Source organism: Chelonoidis abingdonii, chromosome 11 (genome assembly GCF_003597395.2).
Source record: "Chelonoidis abingdonii isolate Lonesome George chromosome 11, CheloAbing_2.0, whole genome shotgun sequence".
NCBI classification, from domain to species: Eukaryota; Metazoa; Chordata; order Testudines; family Testudinidae; genus Chelonoidis; species Chelonoidis abingdonii.
Window position 1 is genome coordinate 58412328 of NC_133779.1, and position 20136 is coordinate 58432463.

General features: G+C 47.6%; 1 protein-coding gene and 1 long non-coding RNA gene across 2 annotated transcripts in view; one reads left to right on the forward strand and one right to left on the reverse strand.

Annotated features, from left to right (window-relative positions):
* The window catches only part of LOC142047541 (uncharacterized), a 403753-nt gene that overhangs the window by 303251 nt on the left and 80366 nt on the right, over nt 1-20136 (forward strand). The gene's annotated exons all lie outside the window — the stretch shown is intronic.
* On the reverse strand, nt 5478-15943 carry LOC116819736 (kallikrein-14-like). The gene is made up of 5 exons (XM_032771706.2): nt 15898-15943; nt 11192-11354; nt 8263-8516; nt 7380-7516; nt 5478-6926 (listed from the first exon to the last, which is right to left on the reverse strand). The coding sequence occupies exons 1-5, from the start codon at nt 15941-15943 to the stop codon at nt 6759-6761; spliced, it is 768 nt and encodes a 255-aa protein (XP_032627597.1). The 3' UTR covers nt 5478-6758.

Genomic DNA, 20136 nt, shown 5'->3' on the forward strand with positions numbered 1-20136 from the left:
TGCAGGCCTGCCTCTTTCCCAATGCAGAAATGACCCTCTGACAGCTGCTGGCTGCGTGCTGGTTGGTGACTAGGAGCTTCCGAACATCACTGTCCTGCTCCCGTTGCCACAGGACTTGGACATGGACAGTGGCGGATTACTGCACAGGCCAACATGGCCCATGCCCAGGGGTCCAGGCCAATTTGTGGCACCTGAAAATTCCCCCCCACCCCACTCCGGAGGCTGGGGTTGCTCTCGCTCCCTGCTGTGGCCACAGGACACAAAGCTTCTCTCCAGTCTCAGGACTGCAGTGGAGTGGGTGCGTGATGGAAATCAGCAAGTGGGGGTGAGGGACAGATATGGGAAAGGGGCAGAAGAGGGTGGGACCATGGGTGGGGCCATAGGCAGAAGGGGCGGAACTGCGGGCAGAAGAGGTGGGGTGGGGAGAACTTTCTGGACCTGGGATCCCCTCACTTGTTCCAGCCCAGGGCCCCAGGAGATTTTAATCTGCATCTGGACATTGATGTGAGTATGGAAGACACCTGTGAGTGATTTCTTTGAATGTGGAGACAGGGGCGATGGAAGCGCCCAAAAAGTGTGTCTCGTGGGGAGACCACTGGCGTCTGAACAATGGCCCCACCCTGACCCCACCCTTTCCTCTGAACCCCAGCCCCCACACCACCTCTACCCCTGAGCCATCATCCTCATACCACCTCTTCTCCCCAAAACCCTGCCCACCACTTGCTCCTCTCCATCTCCTCCCCACTGCCACTCACCCTTGTGGCCAGTAAAAAATGGGAGGGCCATGGGCCCTTAGCCCCGCCTGTTCCGGTGCCCCTGCATGGAGATGCCGTTGCACACCAGGGTCCACACGGTGCTTGGCAGAATGAGGCTTTTCATCCAAACGCCAGGAAACCGAGGTGATAGGAAATTGCCATCATGCTGTACCCTTCATCTGCCATCACAGAGATTGAGAGAAATTGTCTCTTTGTCCACCTGGTGTGCTGTTGAGGAGTTATGGGAAACCCAAGCCCTCTACCAACTGAAATGGAGAAGGACCTTATGGGAAGGATCCAGCATTACGAGACCCAATGAAGACAACAGAAAATGGAGAAACATGAAAGGAGGCAAGAACGCTGTGCAGCCTGACTCAATAATCTGGATCTGCCCCTTCCACTGGGAGCCATCTGCCCCAGTGTGATGAGATCTGTGGATCTGAGATTGGTTCTACTGGCCACCTGCACATCCATCAACAGTAACTGGCTAGCATTTCTTGGAAGACTATCCTGTCAGTTTTGCTGAATTGTTTAGCTGAAAAAATAAAAACTAAAAAAAATTCCAAGAAATCAGAATATTTTGTTTCAAAAATTTCCAAACAAAACATTTCCCAATTTTCACTTCCTAATCACTTCTTGTTCAGAAATATCCCTTTAACTTTTATTTTAAACAAATTAAAATGTTTAAAAATATTCAACATCCAAATGAAATATTTAGTTTCAGGTCAAACAAAATGTTTTGGTTGACTCCAAATGATTTTTTGTTCCAAAATTGCCAGTGAACAGAAAAATCCATTATCTACCCAATTCTCGGTGTCAATTTTGATATTTTTGATGGGAAAAAAAGAAATGATCCTCTTGTTTTGGTGGTGTGAAAACGATTCTTTTCAATAAGGTTCTAATATTTGTTTTGACTTGTTTTAGGCCTTTATGTGACATTAAAATATTAATTTCAATAATTTATTTTATATTCTATGTAGTTGATAGAATCATAGAACTGCACGGATAGAAGAGACCTCAAACATCACCGAACTTTTTCTACATCATGTCCAAGCAGGATCCAACTATCTGCCCACCCAATCACCCCTCCACCCACTCATCCACCCACTCATCCATCCACCAACCTACCCATCCCGCTGTATTCTATGCTATCCATAAAATCAAAGAAATGTAGGGATGGAAGGGACCTTGAAAGATCATCTAGTGAAGTCCATGCCCTGTGTACATTTAGACCATCCCTGACAGGTGTTTGTCTAACCTGTTCTTAAACACCTCCAACAATGAAGATTTCAGCAAAGTCAAAATCAAAAATCAATGACTCAAGATGACAATGTTGACACAAAACATTTGTTTTTGCTTTTCTGAAATGTTTTATTAAGGAAGAGTTATAAAAGCACTTTAACACAGTACATCTCACATTACTTATCCAGGATCAGATTAATGTTCAGAGAACCAGGCTAAAGATTCTGGTTTGATCCCTGGGCCCTCTTCTGCTGAGTATGCTAGAAAAGGTGACACATTTCTAAATACTTGTCCTCTTTTGGGTGCTTCTCTTGTGTACATATTTGGCGTTAAAGGTTTCTAACATTGTCACAGAATAATAGAACGGGAGGCTCAGGAGGGACTGCAAGGGTCATCCAGTCTAACCCCCTGCCAAGATACAGGAGTATAGAAATGACATGCTTTCATTATAGAAACGGACATTTCAGCATGGACTGGGAGCCTTATTTTCCAACCAGGCAGGGCCGTCCTTAGGATTTATGGTGCCCTAGGCAGCATTATTAAACTGGTGCCTCTGTGCCTGACTTGCTCTGAGCAACACAAACATAAGCTTACAGTATTGGAAAACTTGCCACATGCATGTTATTAAAACCAGTTTAACTTAATGAAGCACATTGTAACGCTGATGGACTAGCACTAAAGAAGTAGCACTATAGAAAAAATTCTGATTTGACAGAATGATACAAATAATATAACTTTTTAAATTTGTCAAAATTTTATTGGAAATTGACATGAAGAGGTATTGAAACAAGGATTTGTTTTTAATTAAAAGCAATCTTTCTGGCTTTTTGAGCTGCAAAATCAGTAATAATGTCATCGTATGACAAAGACAAAGTGATGTCTTGTTCGATTGCAAGAATAGCAAGACCAGTTAAGCATTCCTGACTCATTGTAGAGCGGAGATAGTTTTTAATGAGCTTTAGTTTTGAGAAACTCCGTTCTCCTGATGCTCCTGCTACAGGAATTGTCAGCAGAATACGAGTGGCAACGTGCACATTAGGAGATATATCAACAAGTTTGCTGGTGTGAATAAACTGTACAATGTCCATCACTGATTTTGCATGTGGCAACACTGATGACAGTGCACTCAATTCTTCATACAGTTCAAGTCCATTTAAATCAAAACTATCGCTGTGCTTCAGGAGGCTCTCCAGGTTCTTGCACTTTGCCATTAGTTGCTCTTATTTTCCTGTTTCGTTGAATTTAGTCCCGCTCAGCCTGCTGCCAGCTGAGTGAATGGAACCTCAGGTGGACAGTGGGTTGAGTGGCTCAGCCGGGGTCTCAGTCGCCGGCCTGCTTAGTCCACTACCAGCCTGGGGTTCCTTGGGTGTCCCCAGGCTGGCAGCAGGTGCTGAGTGGGGCCGGCGGCCAGGACCCCAGCTGGCAAGTGGGCAGCAGCCAGAACCCCAGAGCATCAAAAATCAGCTGGCATGCCACCTTTGGCACGTGTGCCATAGGTTGCTTACCCCTGCTCTATACCAGTGGTTCCCAAACTGGGGTTTGCGAAATGTTACAGGGGGTTCACCAGAAAAATGCCACTAATGGTGGCCAGAGGACCCTAGGCATTGGAGACAGCAGGTGGGACCCAGTTGCAAGGCAGAAGCCCTGAGCCCCAGGGAGAGTGGGGCCGGGCAGTTTGGGCTGGCAGCCGGAGTTCTGGCGGTCAGCGTGGGAGCCAGCAGCCCAAACCCCAGCACTCTGCGCGGGGCTGTAGCCTAAGCCCCAGAGACAGTGGGGCCGGGCAGTTGGGGCTGGCAGCCTGAGCCCCAGCGGTCAGCAAGAGAGCGGGGAGCCTGAACCCCAGTGCTCTGTGCGGGGCTAGCAGTCCGCGTAAAAGAAAGAGTAGGGTTGGGCAGTTGGGGCTGGCAGCCTGAGTCCCAGCGGTCAGCAAGAGAGCGGGGAGTCTGAACCCCAGTGCTCTGTGCGGGGCTGGCAGCCTGAGTAACAGGGAGAGTGGGGCTGGGCAGTTGGGGCTGGCAGCCTGAGCCCTGCCCCTGTCAGCAAGGGAGCCGGCAGCCCGAATCCCAGCCTGAGCTCTAGGAAGAGCGGGGAGGGCAGTTGGGGCATCCATCACACTGAGGAAATTTAAACTTAGATCCTTGAAAATATTCATTTTTAGGAGGGGGTTCATGACATTTCACAATTTAGTGAAAGGGGTTCGCGGGCTGTTAAAGTTTGAGAACCCCTGCTCTATACACTAGTAAGGAGATGAGCATCTTACAGTTGTTGGAGGGCTCTATTTAGCAGTAACAGGGCTATAGGAAAGTCAGTCAACATTTTTTGTTTCTCTGATGAAAACTGGCCCACTCCCTGCCCCAAACCAAACTTGTCACAAATAATTGTCAACAACTTAATTTTCTGTTTTTGGCTAAGATATTGATTTTTTTTTTTACATTGAAATTGAATTCAGGATTGTTAGAAAGCATTTTTGGCAAACAAATTTATTAAATGACAATCTAAATGGCAACACAGCACTGCTTTCATGCTTGGCTCACCCCCCCAGGCTGCTGGTTCAACAGCTGCAGTAGAGGAGGAAATAGGTGGAAAACTGCAGGACCCCAATATCCACCTCTTGGGTGCAGAGTGGCAACAGCAGCAGCAAACCCTCAGGTCCAATCACACGCCTATGGGCACCACCGCCAGCCCAACAGACCATGGTGAAGTTAGCACAGCGTCTGATCTCAGGGACAGGGCACCCACGGAGCCACAGCAGCTCATCCTGCCCTGTGCAGCTCCGCCCGGGGGAGAGATACGCTCCCCAGCTAGAGAGATCAGATCCAGATGTCCTGATTTTATAGGGCCAGTCCCGATATTTGGGGCTTTGTCTTATATAGGCACCTGGTGCCTATATAAGAAAAAGACCCCAAAATTGGGACTGTCCCTATAAAAGTGGAACATCTGCTCACCCTACCCCAACCCCCTGTCCTGATTTTTTGCACATGCTGTCTGGCTTTCCCCAGCCCAGCCCTGTGTGACCATTCCAGTCCCAGCTGCCTGCCAAGAAGTGAGTTACTTTCACTTTTATTTCTCAGCAGGCAGCCAGGAGGTGGGGGGGAAGAGAAGGGTGCTCTGTGGGGGGAGGGAGAAAGGCGGGGTGCTCCGTGGGGCAGGGGGGAGAAGAATGGATCTTATGGGGGACAACAAAGGATACTGCCAGAGCCGCCGAGCCTGCCTCACCTCATGCCAGGGGAAAGAGTCACACTCACAGGTGAGTTCCTTCCCCCTGCCCTTCCCTTCCGTTCCCTTCCCAGAGACCCCAGCAGCCAATCCCCTCCCTCAGACTGTGCTGCATTTGGCTCTCTCTAGGACCCAGCAGCCCTGCTCTTACATGCTCCACGGCTTCCCATCTGTCCGGGCTCCCAGCAGAGCAGTGCCCCCAGACCTAGCGGTGCCCTAGGCGGCTGCCTATTCTGCCTATGGCTAAGGACGGCCCTGCAACCAGGTGTGGTTTATGAGCACAAACTGCCTCACTCTTTGTCAATCTCTCCTGTCCCAGCTTTTTGTCTAGGATCGGTCAGTGATTTTTCCACCCCTTGTGGCTAGTATCTCTTGCCTCAAGAGTTTAACATTTCCAAGTCTGGGCCCACTCAGAATTGTGAGATTGGCTTAAAAAAATCAGAAGATGTGAAAAATAAAACAAAACCAGTAGGGTTTGTTTATTCACTGTTTTTAGCACCTCTAAGGGTCGGTTTCCCAGCTTTCTTTCCACAAAGCCTAGGTCTAAAAAGCGATTTCTGCCAACAAAAGCTCAGCTTCTCACAGTCACGTGACTCCAGGAGCTCAAGACTTTAAGAAACAAACCCCCCCTCATGAGACGTGTCATAAAATCATGTGAGATTTGGGTCACTGAGTCTCACCACTGCCAAGTCTCACTGGTTTACCCTGAGTCTCGTGGGGATGTAAATGGCTACTGCAAATGTATCTCTTTCAGACCAAAGAATGTCCACCAGACTTGGAGGATGGGGGACCCTCTCCGTAGAAGAAGTGACACTCAGAAAGATTTGAGGGCTGTGGTGGATAATCAGCTGAACATGAACTCCTGGGGCTTGTCTACGCCACAGGTGCAGTAGCTATGTTTCTGTAGCACAATATGACAAAATTTGAACTCCATGAGACATCAGACTCTGTGACTTCAGAGCAGTTATAGCCGCTTATGCCACCCTTACTAACCCAAGAGACCCGATCAAAGACCTGTGCGTTATTTATGGCATTTTAAAAATTATGAGACAGGTTTTAATCCAATCTCATGATTTTTAAATCCATCTCACAATTGTTGGGCTGATCTCACGACCTTTACAGTAGTCTTGCGGCTTTCAAACTAATCCCATGATTCTAAACCAAATCTCCTGATATTTAAACTCAACATCTTGATTTTTAAAGCAATCCTGTGAACTTCAGGCTGATTTGTGACTTTTAAGGCAATCTCGTGATTTATTAAAGCAATCTCATGAATTTAACACTCATCTCATGATTTTTAAAGCAATCTCACAATCTTTAGGCTGATTCATGATTCTTAAACCTGTCCCACATTTTTAACCTAGTCTCAGGATTTTGTCAGGCCTGACTCATAACCACTGGCTGCTTTGGGCTGGCCCACCGCAGTGCCACCATCCTAGTCCCACCCAGATCAGCACCCCCCGGGTGCCGCGGTGAGATGAGGAGAGGTGTGGCTGGGGCATGTGTTGGTGGGTTATTGTGGCAGGCGTGACACGCTGTGAGCTCTCAGTCTGATCCGATGCACTTCCTCTCTATTGTTCTCCTCACCCACTCGGCAGCTTTGCAGACATTGGCATAGACTCCGGGCCGTCCCGGCATGGCACAAACGGACATCCCCCAGGAGACCACACCCTGCAGCTGCCCATTGCAGACCAGTGGGCCTCCTGAATCACCCTGTGGAGACAATGTGGAGCCATCTGTAAAACACAGCCATGCCTCCAGGGCCCCCCCCCACAGAGCATGGCCCACTCTCTTCAGCAGGGGGCGTCAGGGACACCCCCCCACACACCAGCACTCATGCCCTCCAGCAGGGGGTGACAGGGACACACACGGACACAGGAAGGATTTAAAGAGCAGAAATGGTTTCAAGTGGTCTGAGCTTCCTACACCTGTGCTGGGGATCAGACAGGCCCAGGAACTGGATGAAGCCCAGCCCTTGGTGCAGCCGGAAGGCAGATTGGCTGCTCTTCCACGGGGCACAGAGGCTGGCTGGGGCCAGAGGATGACTGACGACGGCCTCTCAGTAGTAGGCAGATAAGGGTTTGCAGGTCGTAGCGGATAAAGAGTATTGAACTTTGTGAGCTTCAACACCCGGCACCTACCCTACTCTCCGGGATGCCCCCTTACCTGGCATGAGTCTATGCCACCCCGCTCCGTGCCAGCGCAGAACATGTTCTCTGTGATTATGCCCCTGTAAGCGGTCTGGCAGCTGGCCTGGCTGACGCTATGGATATCTGCACACCGCAGGACACTTGGGAACAGCCCTGGGCAATGACAGAAAAACAGGAGTTCATGAGTAGGGAACAAGGTGCAAGAGAAGAAAACTTGATGTAAGACCCTCAAATGGTGTAAACTGGCACAGAGCCACTGACTTCAATGGAGCTACAGTGATTGACCCCAGCTAGGATCTGGCCCCATTGATTACAATGGAGCTACGGCCCATTGACCCCAGCTGGGATCTGGCCCATTGACTCCAATGGAGCTACAGCCCATTGACCCCAGCTGGGATCTGGCCGTATTCCTTTTCCAAAAAAGGAAAATTTTGATGATGAGAAAAGACAGAAAAAAAAATCCTCATTTCAGGTCAAACATATCCTTTCATTTAAATCCAGTATTTTATGTGATCTTATAATATTTTGTTGCGATTTGAAGCACGTCTGTAACGTTTTTAAATTGTTTTGAAAACAAAAGGAAAGGAAATTTCAAAAGAAAACATTCTCAATAGAAAAAAAAAATCAAGCCATTGTGTCCCAGTGTTTTCAAATGCAAAGTTTTGACTATTTTCAGAATATTTTTTTTCTAAAATGAATGAAATCGCCCCGAATTTGTGGGATACTTTGGTGTTGTCGAAGTTGCGTTTTTCACTACAAATCATTCTGTTGAAAAATTTCCCCCAGGAGAAGCCAAGAACCCTTGACAGTTCATTAACGAGGTCTCCTTAAAGAGCTTCCACCCCCCCCAGCAACCTGAGCCCAACCTCAACCTCCCTCTAAACCCCAGCACACCATACTTTGGGGGGACCTGATAGTGCCCCATCCTGACACGATGCATGGTGTTCCAGGAGAGGGACACCTGGTAGCCAAGTTGATTGTGTTCACGTTGTTGTTGAGTTGAGCTGGCGCATCCAACTCCAGAAGCATGAAGTCATTGTCATAACGGCGGAGGTTGTACTCTGGATGCACAAAGAAGTTGCGGACTCTTCGTATCTGTTCTGTGGGTTCCTTCGCCCGTAGATTATAATCTCCCAGATGCACCTGCACAGATCTGTATGGAGAGAGGACAAAGGAAGAGCTCAATGGGTGGCAATTCAATGGTAATATCTGGCAAGCAACTAGAATTGGACCAATAATGGATTTTTCAGTGATGGGGTAGTCTCTGAGATCTCATCAACTTGGTTCACCAAGAACTCAGTTTCACTCCAATCTCGTGTTTTTCTTGGCATACACTTAGACTCCTCAGAGCTGATCAGAATCATGTGTAAGGAGTGGGTACAGGGCATATCACAGATCCGAAGAATACAGATATTGGTTACTTTATATACAAGTTTAACCCTATTCTGATGCATGCATCCTCCATTTTACATGCAATCATGCACTTTATGGTTTGTCTGTTTTTTTTCAGGTCCAAGTCCTGTACATATCATGCTTTGTTCTCACGTCACATGTGCACGGTATATTTTGTTTTTCTCCCTGTCTGAATAGTCTCCTTCCACACATTCTTAGCTATTGTTGCTGACACTACTATTTCTTGCACCTGGTTTTACACAGCTGAAATGAACAATTTGGTAAAATCATTCCGAATTTCTGGGACATTTTGATGTTATCAAAGCTGCAGTTTTCACCAAAGATCATGAATTCCTTGTCCTTGGCTTTTGAGTGGGGTGACCAGTTGTTCCAGTAATATCGAGATCGTCTCAATATAAGAGGTTTGTGCAACTCTATCTCTCTCCCTGAGCAAAAGTTTCCTGGTTTTTCACACGTGCTAGCTGCTCATCCTACTTTTGGGACCCATTTAACACGGTTGTTTTTACTTTTGCCTTGTCCTGGATTACTGCGGCTCTCTCATGCCAAGTTAAACCAATATGCGGGAGCCCTGAGAACCACAAAGAGTAAATCTAGGTCAAAGAATTTTCCAGTGAATCAAAAAGTCAGGCGAGAAAAGTTCATTCCGATCATGACGAAACATGGCTGAAAGAAGTCTCAAATTGAAAATCGAAACGTTTTGAAAATGTCAACGTGAGATATTGCGATTTTAATGTATTATTTATACTTTTCAATTAGTTTTCCAAATACAACGAATATACCAGCTTCATCCTAACACACAAAGAGAGTTGGGAGAAAAGGAGGGGAGGGGAAGGACAGATCTATCTTCAGGATTTGCAGTAATTACGGAGATCTAAAAAGGCATCCTGAATTGCTTTTGGTTTTTCAGGCACTCCCCTTCTGCGGAACACCAAGCGTTCATTCCAGGGTTTAAATTCTCATCAAGTATTTCCTGGAACCTTCCACAGGTGCCCTCCATTCAGGGCTCTGGGCTTCAGCTTCAGGGTGGGGTTGTGACACTCTGCACCCCATATTCATCATAGTGATATGATTATGAGTATGACATAATTATGATGCATCTTGTGCACCATGGCATGTGAGGTGTCAATGGAAAATGTATGCTTTGCTTTGCTATGTAGGCTTTGCTAAATATGATTATCCTGTTTGCAGGCAAGTAGCATTTTTGTATCTGGAGTTATGAATATTGATCATGTATCTGTATTTCAAATATGTTTGCTTCTGGGGGTAGCACCCTCAAGGCAATTTGCTTCTAGTTTGGCCAGCACATCGTGAAGGAACTATTCAAGTTGAATGGCCCATCAAAGAATGCTTAACTTGAAATGGACCATGGAAGAAGCCTATCCACACTTGATGGACTTTCCTGAGGACATTCTAGGGCTAATGGCCCCTGTTATGACTCAGGGAAGCATGGGTGTGACTCCTGCCTGTGGATGTTGGTGTGAGGGCAAGCTTGGAGGGCTTTGCAGCTTGTCACATCACAGGGTATGGCTACACCTGAAATTTCAAAGCGTGTGAGTGTGGTCGGAACGCCAGCGCTGGGGGAGAGCTCTCCCAGCGCTGCACATAAACCACATCCTCTACGGGTGTAGCTTGCAGCGCTGGGAGCCGTGCTCCCAGCACTGCCGCCCTGATTACACTGAGGCTTTACAGCGCTGTACCTTGCAGCGCTCGGGAGGTGTTTTTTCACACCCCTGAGCGCGAAACTTGTCGTGCTGTAAAGTGCCAGTGTAGCCATACCCACAGTGTGAGAGGGAACCCAGATTGGTAAAAGAGCAGCACCCCAGTTCCAGTTTGCATCTGGAGTGGGGTTGCCAGAGGGGGACTTGGGGCTTTAGCCATGCAGGATGCACCAGCCCCATGGGGCGCACCAGGGCTCAGGGCTCCAGGCTTCAGCCACAGGGCCCCAAAGACCCCCTGAAACCAGTAGCGGGTTGCAGACTCTCCGACTGAGAACCAAGGGCATCAGACTGGAGTCAAGGGGAAATATTTCCTGGAGCTCCGCTCCATTCCATCAGCTCCTAGAGCACCTGCACATGACCTGCCAGTAGGATGCTAAAGGGGCTGATCCTGGTGAGCCTGGGGATGAGTTTCCCTCTGCACATGCCGCTGCGGAGAGCGTTGCTGGCGTGCCGTGTCCGTGCTGGGGTGGGCACATCTGTACGAGGATGCTGGAAAACTACAGAGGGTGCAGAAAAGAGCCACAAAAATGATTTGAGGGCTGGAAAAAAATGGAGGGGGATGGGGTTGGCTGGGGTTTAGAGGACGCAGAGGGAGACCTGGGTACGGATGGGGAATACCAAGGTAGAAGATAAGGACTGGGGACATGGGTTACTCCCATGCATCTTCCTCTCTGTCTCCACCCTAGCACTGACTTACCTGATATTTCTGCTGCAGTGCGCAGCAGTTAGCACCCACTTCGGGTCTATCAGGCTCCCACCACAGTAGATGTGGCCGTTCCTCAGGAGAGCCACCTGGTAGGGCCGGGAGCCAATGCGGCACTGTCTCCCGCCAATGATCCGGTTTCCCTCTGTGTCTGAGTCTGCAATGGAGAGTTGCAAACAGCAGCTGAAAGCAGGGCATGGGGTGAGGCGGGGCAATATGGATTGGCCTGTGGCAGGATGCCCATGAGCTGCCGCTCGCACGCGGTCGTGCAAAAGCCCAAGGCGGTCCGAGGTTGTACCCGGCGAGGCATTTGCAGTAGTGATAGGGATGTATTCATAGGCAACTTGTGGTGGGGGGGCCTGTGGGGTTATGTGCCCCTCCCGTAGATTTCTGCTTGGCCTGCCAGGAGAGAGGGAGGGAGGGAGGCTCTGTCCTTCCCCGATGCGCCTGCCCCTTGGCACGCTCGGCCCCCCTCCCAAGCGAGGAGTGGAAAGGGTGGGACCAGTTGCTCTGGGTCGCTGCTCTGTGCAGTGCGGCGGCTGCCTGAGAGAGAGTCCAACAGAGGAGGTGGCGGCTTCCACTCCCCACCTGGGCCTGGCTGTCAGGGACAGAGGCTGAGTGAGCAGATGCCATCTTCCCCCTGCACGTTTCCGGCTCACTCGGCCTCTGTCCCCGGCAGCCTGGCCCAGGCAGGGAGAGGAAGCCACCGCCTCCACAGCCAGCCACCATTCTGCACAGAGCAGTGACCCTGAGCAGCCACCTTCAGCCACGTGAGAAGTGGCTCTGTCCTGCTCCCGGTCCAGACTCTGGACTCGGCTGCCAAGGACAGGGGCCAAATGTGCCCCCAATATTTCCCATGAAACAAATTCTAGGGGGGAGGGGAACCCCCTTTCAGGTTGATCAAAACCTTTTGGTTTTGACAAAATCATAGTGTCATAGATATATGGGACTGGAAGGGATCTCCAGAGGATGTCGAGACCAGCCTCCTGAGGCAGAATCCCCCAAAATACCTAGACTATCCCTGTCAGATGTTTGCCCAACCTGGTCTTAAAAACTTCCAATGACAGGGCTTCCTTGGAAGCTGATTCCAGAGCTTAACTGTCCTGAGAGTTGAGAAGTTTTTCCTAATATCTACCCTAAATCTGCCTTGCTGCAGATTGAGCCCATCGTTTCTTGTCCTACCTTCAGTGGACATGGAAAGCAATTGATCACCGTCCTCTTCATAACAGCCCTTAACATATGTGAAGACTGTTCTTAGGTCTGACTTCAGTCTTCCTTTCTCAGGACTAAATGTGCTCAGTTATCTTAACCTCTCCTCACAGGTCAGGTTTTCTCAACCTTTGATCATTGTTGTTGCTGTCCTCTGGACTCTCTCCAATTTGTGCACATCTTTACTAAAGTGTGGTTGCCCAGAAGTGGACACGTTTCTCCAATTGGGGCCTCACCAGTGCTGAGTAGAGTGGAGCAATTACTTCCCATGTCTCTCATATGGCACTCCTCTTAATGCATCCCAGAATGATATTGGCCTTTTTCATAGCTGCATCACACTGCTGACTCATATTCCATTTGTGATCCACTATCACCCCCAGATCCTTTTCAGCAGTGCTGCCACCTAGTCAGTTATTCCCCATTTTGTAGTTGCGCATTTGATTTTTCCTTCTGAAGTGAAGTACTTTGCAATCGTCCCTAACACACTTCCCTTTGAGGAGAACATTATCCACCACTGCAGGCTCAGACGGCATAATGTTTAGGCATGAAAGGTGTTTTCCATCCAGAATGTGGAGCATGCATCATGGACGCAAGTATCTCTGCAGTTGCACTTGATCATACGTCCCACATGCGAGATGGCACACCATCTGAGTAGATTGATGTGGAAGTTGGTTTCTGGAGCCTGACCTTGATGGATCTCGTTTAGATCTTGAAAGAAGCATCATCCCACAACGATTTGACTTCCTGATGTGAATTCAACGGTGGAGTCATAATTCTGAAGCATGAGCACTGGGATCTGAGATGGCACTCATCATTGAGATAGCTTATTTCGATTGTGAATGATCCATAGACACAGCTGGGAGAAGCTTCAAGACCAAGTCAGATTTCTCAGACTTTCCTTCTGAAGTTGTGTGTGTTTGGAGACTGCATTTGTGAAGACTCTGGATGCTAATGATACATATCCCCAGCTGCAGTCTTTGCCCCTCGCCCATCTGGCAAATTTTGCACAAAAAGGCAGAATATTGTAGCTGAGATGCATAGGCCAATAGTCTTTTCAGTTCTTCAGATTCACCATCCATGGTCCACAGCCAGCAGCAGCACTATTATCCCATGTGTTGTGTTATCAGAGATGTCATCAATTGATTTTTCCCAAGAAAATTGGCATATCTAGTGCATGCCACACTAGCACAGGGTCCTTACCTAATAGCTACACTAGAAGATAGAAGTTCAGGGGTACAGCTGGTTGGAAAATTTCCAGTGGAACAGCTTTTTCATCGGAAAATGCCATTTTGTCGAAATGGAGACATTTCACAGGAATCATGTCAATTTCAATGAAATTTTGTTTGGAAAGAAATTGACATGATCGGAATGGAACATTTCAATTTTCATTTTGAAATGACAATTTGTTTTGCTATTTTAGTACCTTATTTAATTTATTTAAATTCTTTACGAATTAAAAATTGGAACTAAACACCTCAATTGTATCAAAATTAAACATTTTCATTGATCAGAAGTAGTTTTTTTGAAAATTTCATTTGAAAATGTCAAAATTTGTTGGTGTGGTTCTGATTTGGAATGAAAATAAATTTCAAAAGCACAGGATGTCTCGCAGAAGATTCTAGTTCCTGCCCAACTGCATGCACAAATCTACAGGTGCACGGAGCTGATCCTTTCATTTAGAGAGGAAAGGCTTATGGTTTTACATGTTGGGTCCTGGATCTTATCCCTGCAGACAAGCTAGCCAGGGGCATCATTAACAGGGATGGATAGAAACTGTTTTAATGGACAATCAGGGTTTCAGCAAAACAGAGCTTTTCTATTCCTGGGGAAATTTTTGAATTTTTTTTATTTGGAAATACTGCTGGCACCCTTCTGCAGTACTGCAGTTTGGGTGCCCCATATTCCTGTATAAGCTATGTATCACAGAAGGACTACATCTCCCATGATGCAGCACAACCAGAGACTCCACCTTCCCTCACTATGACTGGGAGAAGTAGTCCGACCACAGAGGTTGGCCAATAGAGAAGGATGGGAGCCTAAAGCCCCCATACTACAACTCCCATGAAGCATTGCAGTAGTATTTGCAGATCAGAATGTTTCAGGGTTGTGGGGTGTTTTTTTTTGTTTGTTTTTTGTTTTTTGTTTTTTTGGGAGTGTTTTTGAAAAAGTCAATTTTTTTTGGGTGGGGGGAGAAGAAATAATTTGTTTTCTGGAATGGACAGTCACAGGCTAGCTGGTGTTCTCTGCTAATGATGTGTACAATTTGCTTGAGCTGAATATTTGGGGAGGCAGAATTTACATATAAAACCAACTTGCTCAGGCAGGGATGATAAACTATTGTAGGCGGTGTTGGTATCAACACCTAGAGTCAAGGTTACCTAACACTTTCCTTGATCAAACCCTGTTTTCAGTGGCTGAAAGCTTCGCCACACTTTAACTCTTCAGGCAGAGATTTTCCACGCTTGCTCTATGAATATGCTCTGGAAAGATCTAGTTCAGCCTTTTCCAAGAATGAGGTTTGGAAATGATAGGTCATTTTTGCAATGTTCAAACAATTCTCCAACCACTTTTTGAAATGCTCTAGTGCCTGGGTAGCAGGGACTTGAAATTTTGCAAAGGAATAGCCCTGGTGTCAGGGAGGTGCCTTTTGCTGTTCCCATGAAAATTCCCCCAGACTTGGTTAAATTATAAACTTCTGGAAAGCACAGTTTACACATACTCAGGAGAGCAGGGGGTTGGTCAATGACTGGCATTTCTAGGCTTTATCGCAATACAAATAATGAAAACTGTCAAACTTTTTTCTTCCCATCAGAAAATGCCATTGTGTCAAAGTTGAAAATTTCTGTGAGAATGTGTTGATTGTGATGCAAATCCTTTAAAAAAAGTTCAAAACAAAGCAGTCTCCTGTATGGACTGGGCTCCACAATCAAACTACATTTCGGATGATGCTCACAGCCAGAGACTCCCCTAATGCATTAACTTCTCCTCACCAAGTGGTGCATGGTGCTTCATGGGATAGGTAGTTTGACCAGGCCATTGGACATTTTTGGAAAAAAAACATTTTGATTTTTTTAAAATAATTTTTTGTTTACATGTTTTTATATTAGATATGATGATCTATAAAAGTTATATATTTTGATATATGCTTAAAATTTAAAGGCATCGAAATCTCAATGAAACAGATTCATTTTTTGAGAAATTTAAAAATTCTTTCCTTCTATCCTGATTCGGGATGAAAACAAATTGTGAAATCGTGGCTTCCTGCCTGCCCTACAAACAATAATGAATAATCAGAGATGAGGCCTGAATATATTAATTCCCTTTCACAACCCATGGAATAGATAATAGGAGTGCTGGGAACTTCACTCCTCATTAGCAGGAACCTGACCTAAGCAACATCTCTGAGACGTTCCTGGAAGGGCCTTGCGGTGAAACTGCAGAACCTTCTCACCCTACCCAACTTTGGCTTCTCGCTTGACTCTTTTTCCTACCTGCTGCTGCCCCGACTACCAGCATCGCGATGATCAGCAGCTCCATGGCAGTTGTGGCGATAGAGTCGGTGGAGTTACTGGTTTACTGCAGGGAAAGAGATTGAAAGGGAATTGTTGGCCACGGGCGTCTTGAGGAGGATGGATGCCTCACAGGGAAGGTGCATGCTTAGGATTCAGGAAAGCCGCACTTGAGTTCCTGTTCTTCCACAGGTTCTCATGAGTGAGCTGTTTTTCTGCACCTCGGCTGCCCTGCCTTTTATCAGGGGATGACAGCACTGCCCGACACAGGGAGGAGAAACGCACTGTGATCATCTGTTGGCAATTGGGGCCCAGTGTCCCCCAACTCAGCTCCATCTTCCACTTCTGCCCGATCCCAGCTGCCCCCAGCGGCATGTTCCATGAAAAGATCTGATCTGTAGGGGGAACTAAATCTCAAGCCAGATCACAAAAATTTCCATGAACAGGACTGAGCTCACCCCTCTCCTACTAGCTCCCCTTCCAATGTGTTACTCCAATAACAGAGTAGAGCGAAACCCTCGTAACCAGCTTAATAATAGAGAAATTAATAGACCTGAGGTGCTATCTGGGCCCCATTACGGTAGTACCCGAACACCTCCCAATCTTTATCCTATTTATCCCCACAATCTGTTGGTGAGCAGGGCAGGGCTATGATCCCCATTGTACAGATGGCAAAACTGAGGCACAGATCCTACAGGCCAAGGTCCTACAGAAAGGAGCAGCAGACCAGAGATTAGAAGCCATGTCTTCCAAGTACCAGCTGAGTGGCTGAAATGCCAAGCCATCCATCTACATTGAGTGCCCCTTGCCATCCCATATAATCCCCCCAATAATACAGCAATGCACCTTGGCACCCCATTATCACCTCCAATAACAATGCAATACCCCCTTGTTACTTTATTGTCCCCTGAAACCTGAAAGATGCCCCCTGGTACCCCATAGCCCCCCAATAATAAAGTGATGCCCCGGCAGCCCGTAATCACCCCAATAACAGTGAGATGCCCCAAGCCACCACCCTACATCACTCTCCAAACCACAGCTATCTCCTTTCCACCCTGTAACCATGACATCCCCTCCACCCACCAGCCAGGCATCATAACAGGGGCTGGACTAGCCTTGCTTCACCTGTACCTCCTGGCAGGGGGCCCTCGGGAGTGGAAGAGGCTCCGGCAGTTGTGTCTTGGATAAAGCTCAAGATCCTCTGGGATGGGTCACTTTTTATACCAGGGAAATGGGCTGTCCCTGTGAGTCAACATGATGTGTCTGGGGAGCTGCCCCATGATTTGGCAGCCAGATGGCTCCCTCCACCCTCATGCTCCTGGTTTCAGTAGGTTGGATCCCAGGGAGTTGCAGGAGCAAGCTGGCCTTTGTTCCTGCCTCTGTCCTCTGCAGGGGAACCTGGCAGGAATTAGCCCTTGAAATGGCACCTTCTCCACTGGCGAAAGCGACTCCCTGAACCTTCCACTCTGTCTCCTTGCATGAGGACAAGGGGGGAAAAAAGAAGATGGAGAATCGGGGCGAGGAGGGGGGCAGAGATGAGCAACAGGGACTCAGGGGAAGTTGGGCCTGAGGGCTTGTCTACACTTGACACGCTCCAGCGAGGGGTTGGCCCATTGGCGTAGTCAATCCATCTCCCCGAAAGGCAGGAGCTAGGTAGATGGGAGAATTCTTCCGTAAACCTAGAGCTGTCTACGTGGAGGGTTAGGTTGGTTTCATTACATCACTCGGGGGGTGTGAATTTTTCACACATCCTTGAACGACATAACTGGGTCAACCTTGTTTTTTAGCATAAACCCCGCCTACACCATGTGCGATGGAAAGAGCTAGATCTGTTCCACTGATCCAAAAGCAGAGCAAGAGATGGCTTGGTCACGGCGTGTGCATATCTTCACAGGAAGAAAAACCTAGGTACTGATGGGCTCGTGAATGAACGAGAACAAGAACCAGCGGCTGGAAATGAAAGACAGACACATTCAGGTTAGGAATAAGGCACCAATTTTTCACTGTGTGGGTTGATTAGCTATTCCCTGATGGATTCTCCATTGTTTGATGGCTTCCAGTGAAGCACAGGTGCCATCCTGGGAAAATGCTGACTATGGATTGGACTCAATGCAGGGGGAACTGGGTGAATTTCTCTGACTCGCATTAGACAGGAGGCCAGACTAGATAATCTCTTAGCCCCATCTGGCCTTAGAATATATCAGTGCACCTACATTGTGATGAAAGACCCCCAGCATGGCCACACCTGGCCTGGGTCAGCTGACTTGGGCTCACAGGGCTCGGGCTGTAGGGCTGAAAACAGCAATGTAGATGTTTAGGCTTGGGCTGGAGTTTGAGCTGGGCAACCCCACATGAAGGGGGGGGGGGGGTTGGTCTGAGATCCAGGGCTCCATCCCAAGCGGGAACGTCTGTGTTGCTATTTTTAGTCCCACAGCCCAAGCCCTGTGAGCTCGAGTCTAATGATTCGGGCTCTGAGACGTGATGCCACTGGGTTTGAATTGCGATGGAGACGCAACTGATGAATCTGTGAGTTCAATGCCCATAAAAGGGCTTGTATTTTTCACGCAATGTGTAATTGACCCATGGAACTCACTGCCACAGGAAACTGTTGAAACCAAAACCCTAAGAAGATCAAGAAGGGAGTGGAATAACCGGAATTATCACAGTATGTGATTGCAAACCAATTAGTGTCTGGGATTATCAAACCTCCTCTTTCAGGGTTTGAGTTAATCATCACCCTGCTCTCTTATAATTAGAGATTAAGATGTGTTTTCTGGGAGGGGGACAGATATCTCCCATCAGGCACTGCAGGGGGTCTCACACCTTCCAATGAGTGCTGGCAGTGAACCAGATGCTGGACCAGATAGGGAGATTGCTTTTTTGTAAAAATAAGAATTGGATTCTGTTTATTTGCCTTCAGGTTTCGATCTGCTCATTTTAGGTCCTTATCTGCCCCCCCATCACCTTGGTATCTGGGCACTTCACATTCTTTAATATATTTATCCTTGCACACCCCTGAGAAGAAGGTAGGGGCTGCTACTCCCTTTAGGGTGACCTAATAGCAAGTGCGAAAAATCAGGATACTTTTTTTGGGGGGGAGGGCATATTTGCCCATATAAGACAAAGCCCCTAATATTGGGACGGTCCCAGTAATATTGGGAACTTAAGTCACTCTCGTTAGGGTGGGGCAGGGAACGATTTTCCCATCCCAGGAGAATGCTCAAGATTTTGAAAAGTTTTCCCATCTCAAAAAACTTGACAAATGTTGCCATTCAACAAAGGAAAACAAAAACCATCTTGATTTGGGTCAGCTGCAACATTTCATTGAGAACATTTCTAAAGCTTTCATTTTGCTTTTGGCCTTTTAACCCCATTTTAAAAATGGATATAAATTCAGTCACAACACATTGTCATGTCTGGATGTTTTGACAATGTCACACCTTTGAGTCTCCTCTGGAAGCCATCTCCCAGCATTAGACACTTAAAGCATTTTGTTCCCTGTGGAAGGCTGGTGGGGGAAGCACTCTCATCTCATAGAATGTCAGGGATCTCAGGAGATCATCTAGTCCAACCCCCTGCTCAAAGCAGGACCAATCCCCAGACAGATTTTTGCCCCAGATTCCTAAATGGCCCCCTCAAGGATTGAGCTCACAACCCTGGGTTTAGCAGGCCAATGCTCAAACCACTGAGCTATCATTCCCCTCAGTGCCCCTGTCTGCTTTCTGTAAAGAAGGGATTTGAATGTGGGTTTCCTGTCTCCTAGAAGACCACCTGGGCTGTAGAGTCATCCTGACCCGCTTGCAAGCTTCATGTCAGGCTTCCCACTCTCCATAACCCACGGCACTTAAAAACATTTCACTGAGTGAAAGCAACAAATAAGTTTACGGTCAAAGAACAGAGCTCCAGGTGCTAGAGACTAAGAACTTGGGAAGCAAAGGGTCATAGCAGAAACCAAATCATAGCTCGCTTCCTGGAGCTGAAACGTCACTCGCAAAAACGGTCCCCCATCTCCGGCAGGATGGTTTGCCCCATGTCCTTTTGTTTGCAACCAGGTTGGCTCAGATGCCCCTTCCATAAGATCAAGCCGGTTGGTAGCTAATCTTTGCAGGTGGAAGGATGTCAGGGTGATTCTCTGCACCCCCAATAGAGCTTCAAGATCCATCCGTAAATAGAGTCCTGCTGTTTACCTCTTCCTGTTAATTTCCTTCGGCAGCCTCCAGC

Coding starts and splice junctions, on each gene's coding strand:
- LOC116819736 (XM_032771706.2), bottom strand. CDS start 15,943: ATGGAGCTGCTGATCATCGCGATGCTGGTAGTCGGGGCAGCAGCAG. Junction 8,517..11,191: donor CACTGCAGCAGAAATATCAG/GTAAGTCAGTGC, acceptor CTCTCCATACAG/ATCTGTGCAGGTGCATCTGG. Junction 7,517..8,262: donor CACTATCAGGTCCCCCCAAA/GTATGGTGTGCT, acceptor GTCATTGCCCAG/GGCTGTTCCCAAGTGTCCTG.